The sequence below is a fragment of the Cryptomeria japonica genome, chromosome 8 (assembly GCF_030272615.1).
Source record: "Cryptomeria japonica chromosome 8, Sugi_1.0, whole genome shotgun sequence".
In the NCBI taxonomy this organism is placed as follows: Eukaryota; Viridiplantae; Streptophyta; class Pinopsida; order Cupressales; family Cupressaceae; genus Cryptomeria; species Cryptomeria japonica.
This window is the reverse complement of record NC_081412.1, coordinates 116,161,693-116,166,736: the sequence shown is the minus strand read 5'-3', so window position 1 is coordinate 116,166,736 and position 5,044 is coordinate 116,161,693. Positions and strand designations below refer to the sequence as shown.

The 5,044-nt window shown below is 35.8% G+C and overlaps 1 protein-coding gene across 1 annotated transcript; it reads right to left on the bottom strand.

The window, feature by feature from the left end:
- Positions 1-631: 631 nt before the first annotated feature.
- Positions 632-3,948, bottom strand: LOC131031273 (pentatricopeptide repeat-containing protein At2g17525, mitochondrial). Its single transcript, XM_057962350.2, has 2 exons — positions 987-3,948; positions 632-856 (listed from the first exon to the last, which is right to left on the bottom strand). The coding sequence occupies exons 1-2, from the start codon at positions 2,589-2,591 to the stop codon at positions 839-841; spliced, it is 1,623 nt and encodes a 540-aa protein (XP_057818333.2). The 5' UTR covers positions 2,592-3,948; the 3' UTR covers positions 632-838.
- Positions 3,949-5,044: the final 1,096 nt, after the last annotated feature.

Sequence of the window (5,044 nt, the reverse complement as noted above, 5' to 3'; positions counted from 1 at the left end):
AAGAAAATATTTTTCTCTATTTTCACTTAAAGAATTATTTGTTGTTAACTTTCAATCATTCTTCAATTCAAAGAGATATTTTCAAACAAGTTTCATCCAATCTCTTTAATTTGGAGTTCAACTTCATCCAATCTTTTTAATTTCTAGGATAAAAATCTGAGTCTCCATTATTGTTTTACAAGGGCTCGCAATGTTCTTACCTCTTAAGCTGATTCATTTGTTTCAAGCAAATAGCAAGTAAAATATAATCTTGTGATTCTTATATTTTATAATTAGAGAGACTAACGGATCCCATCAGGTCTCAGCTAAAGTATACAGGCTTTTGGTTGCGAGCTTCACTAAAAACTCCTTGGCAATGATTGATAACAAGCTAACTCAGCTCTTTATGGACACGTGGGAAAACAATAAATTTCTTTTCTTTTGAAATTGAATTTTTAAAAATAACCCATCTCATTATGAATGTGGAAGGAACAAGTATGACAGTCAATATTTTGTTGGAAACGAATGTTAAATTGTCGTCAGATGCTAAAAAAAATTTCCTCTTCAACCATGTCAACTCATCTCCATCCAAAGCAATAGTAGATTTTCACCCTTTATGGCCCAAATGACAGGACAAGTTTTGCACTGCATATCATAAACACTTACCCTTGTGAAATATATTGCAGAGGAAATAGTATATCATCCATAATGTCAATACAATTTCTCAGTGTCATTTTTGTGTCTATATCCAGAAGTAAACTATTCCATGTAGTAAAACTTGGGGAAAACCCTTCACCGCTCATGACTCCCAAAAGCTGAGATGCTTCCTTCAACTGGCCTTCTCTACAAAGTCCATCAATCAAAATATCATATGTATCTGCATTCGGGATACAGCCTTTTTCAACCATTTTATCTTTTAGTTTAATGGCACCATGCACTTTGCCTACCCTACAAAAGCAACACATCAGTGCATTTAATGTTAACACATTTGGACAGTAACCACTAACCAGTATTCGATTCAGTAAATCAAATGCCTTCACTAAATGTCCTCTTTTGCAAAGTCCATCAATGAGGATGCTGTAGGTGACAACATCAGGTATATGGCCTCTGATTGACATTTCACCCAAGAGATCTTCAGCCGCTGCCACTTTATTCTGCTTGCACAGCTCATGAATCTGTAGGCTGTAAGTTACAGTGTCAGGAAAAGAGCCTTTGCACTTCATCTCATTTATGAACTTGAAAGCCTCCTGCACCCGACTTTGCCTATAAAGACCATATATAAGCATGTAATAAGTAACAAGTTCAGGAGTACATTCCCGTTCTTTCATCATGTCAAAAAGCTTAAAAGCTTCTTCAACCTTATCTTGTATACAAAAGGCATGAATCAATGTGTTGTAAGTAACAGCATCAGGTTTGCAACCATTTTTTTCCATTTCACCTACCATAGCAGCAGCCCTATCTATCTTGCCATCCTTGCAAAGACCACCGATCAATGCGTTATAACTGGCTACATTTGGAGTAGTGCCCTTATTTGCCATTCCTTTGAGTATTTTGTGGGCACTTTCTGTTTTATTTGCCTTACATAATCCTTTGATCAATGTATTGTGAGCTATAACATCAGTGACACATCCTTTTGCTTCCATTTGTTGCATCAATTGAGCAGCTTCGTCTGCCCTACCTTCCTCACATAGTGCATCAATCAACTTTGTTATTGTAATTACATCAGGAAAGTAGCCCCTTGCTACTCCATTTTCAAGAAGCTCAAGTGCCTCTGTTAGTTCTCCCAGTCTACAATACCCACTTATCAGTGTATGGTATGTAACCTCATTTGGCTCGCATCCACTCCGCATCATTTTCATCATAACTCCCTTACCTGCATCCCATTTTCCCTTTTTACAGAATGCATGTATAAGAGTATTATATATGACTACACTTGGCTCACAACCCTGATGCCTCATTGACTCCAGTAATCTGAATGCCTCCCAAATGCGGTCAAGCAGACAAAGTGCCTTTATCAGGATACCAAAAGTGTAAACATTTGGGCTAATCCCAGAGTTCATCATAGTATTTCTAAAGAAGTGTTTGGCAACAAAAAAATCGTGCTTGACTAAAACATTCAGAATTGCATTATAAACTTTAATAGTTGGTATACATCCAAGCTCTTCCATTACATTCAATACATGAACTGCCTCATTTGCCATTTTAGCCCGACCATAATCATGAACCATCGTACAGAAAATGGTTTCATCTGGTGGGCAATTTCCCTGCGTTTGCATCTCATGAAGAATTTTTTTCACAGTCTTGAATCTTCTTTGCAGTCCAAGCTTGTGAATAAGGATCCTGTAAGTTAGACAGTTGTGGACAAATCCTGGTTGGCTTTCTGCCAATCGAAAGGCACGAAGGGCTTCCTGGGCATTTCTCTTCTCCAAAATCATTTTTGCAACATTTTCATGGCTTCCCACAGAAGAAGAAGAAACAACATTTTGCCCAAATAGAGATGAAGATGAGAAATTCAAGCAATGGACACTAGCAGCAAGCAAATGAGTTAAAAAAGGAGTGCATTTTTCAACAGTGGCCCTTTTTAACACATAAACACTTGGGGTGCTTATCATACTGTACCTTATGTCCTGCTGCTGCTGCTGCTGCTGCTGTTGCTGCTGCTGCTGCTGCTGCTGTTCTACTAATATTTTGAGAATGGAATTCCCTTCTCAGACAGTGTTGGGTCCAACCAATGATGGGGTAGTCAAGGAATGTGTTTCAAGTTCAAACAATGAGAAATTAAATGGTAAAAGTAATGCCTTTTTCAACTGTACCACCTCTTAACCCGTAACGGCTTGAACTACTTAGCAGACTCTATCCACTTTTCCTTTTGTTGCTGCTGCTTCTATGGCTGAAGATTGGAATTTTTCTTCAGATAGTACTGGATTACATAAAAAATGGGGTAATCAAGATTTGAGTTTCACTAGGAGCAATTGAACGGAAGAAGGAAAATTAAAAAGACAACAAGAATTCCTTTCTCATTGGTGGCCCTCTTTCCTGCTTTTTTCTACAGTTTCTACTGCCTTATGATGGTAATTTTCCCTCAGACAGTATGGGGTTCAACCAAATATAGGGTGTTCAAGAGAAAAGCAGAAGCAGTTAGCAAGCGCAAGAAAAATAGTACGAATATTTCACTCTAGGCATCTTTTCTGATATTGCTGCTGCTTATAGGGTTCTACGATTGAATTCATTTTCCCAAACGGTACTGGGTTCAAACAAAAATGGGGTGTTATAGAAATGAATAACAGAAAAGAACACTGAACGTAAAGGGAGAAAATTTATCATGTTGCATGATTTATTCCTTCTTTTGGAGCTGCTTAAAAGGGTTCCCAAATTAGGGTTTTATTTTTGCCAGCGGCTTTTGACGGATCTTCAAATTACATAGCAACAACTGTACTGAATAAGCTTGCATTTTCCAGAATAGCAGGTACTATTAGTATCATCCAAAAAATAATCCAAATTTGTTTTGTTTTACACAACCCTTGCCAAACAAATCACTGGAGAGTTTTTCTAAAAACTTTCACAAGAAAAGAAAAAAACATTTGGGTGTATGCGGGGCAGAAATTACGTTTGAAAAGAAATCCTGCATTTGTAGCTCTATGAATTTGTCCGGAGAAAGAGCTTACAGACAAGGGTTAGAATGTGCCTGTCATAAATTGTAGAGCACCCACAAAGCCTAGAATTTTAAAGGCAAAATACCAGGCTCGAAATTGCAGAATCATTCCAATCAACAACGCTACAGCCTTCCCTTCTAACGTTGCATATATAGTTAAGAGCTCTGCTTCTAACTGGTAAAAATTCTTAAACCCGATACTTTTGCAGAATGATTGAACAGTGGTTTATTTGTAATGGAAAATAACCTTTTCCTGAACTAACAGAGCTATCCCGTGTGGCTGCTCAGGCTACGGTCTTATGGAGGGGAGCCCGCTAAAAAATTGAAGTGGGTTGCCCTCTAAGAAAAAATAGAAACAAGTTCTTATTTTTTTGTGCTAAATAATTTTAAATGAGATTAAGAAAAAAATTAAATAAAAAATATAAACATAAAAAATTACAATTAAAAAAATATGCTATGCATTTTTTTATATAAACATTAAAGTTTGGCCCCTTTTTAGCTTAAAGTTTGTAGTTATAATTGTATAGAATTTTTTCAATTTTATGGTAAAGATTGTTCACAAAATGGACATAAGAGCCCAAACCCCTTTCATGAGACCATATCTTTAACTAATTTTATATATTTTCAATTGTATAGGATTATGTGGCCTATTTTTCATTAAGCAATGGCTGCATAATTTCAGCTCCACTATTTATCCATAGCTAACATTTGGATCCTCAACTATAGCAACACTACCATTATAAGAGAATATTTTAAATTATTCTATGTGCTTAATTAGAAATGGATCACTTGTGTAGTTAAAATCAAATATCAACTAGTTAAGTAGTTGCATGGGACAACCCTATCTTATATTTGCAAAATATTAGAAACAAAAACGTTGATGAATATTAGGAATTTGGAACATTAAATATTAATTACAAAATGCAAATATGAAAAAAGTTAATGACACTTAGTTCTAGAAGGAAAAACATTATATATGTCTATTGGTGCACTAGAATTTGAGTGCCTTATGATTGAGACCAGTAGACCTTTGTTCGTACTTTGCCTTGAGACCTAAAGAGTTAATATGCTCCACTGGGATTTAAATCTATGGACCTAGTTCAATTTCATGGTCATGTATTTGACCCCTACTTATGAACTATGTTCCTTTGATTCCTATTTTACCAAAATTATTGTTCTTTATTTTGTTATCTAGATTAATGCTATTTAAAAAACCTCTAAAGGGTTGTTGGGTTGCCAAGGGACAAGTTCTCCAAAGTCAACCCGCCCCCAAAAGACCAACTTTATTATTATATTAAAGAAAATTAATAAATTTAGTTATGAAAATACTTCTAGGATGGTTGTGTAGATCTATATTTGTTTAAGGTGCTCCAATGTAAGTCTTCCCAGCCCGTTCCTTCTTAAATGTGTAAT

Bases quoted from the DNA above. Each gene is read 5' to 3' on its own strand.
- LOC131031273 (XM_057962350.2), bottom strand. From the start codon at position 2,591: ATGATAAGCACCCCAAGTGTTTATGTGTTAAAAAGGGCCACTGTTGAA.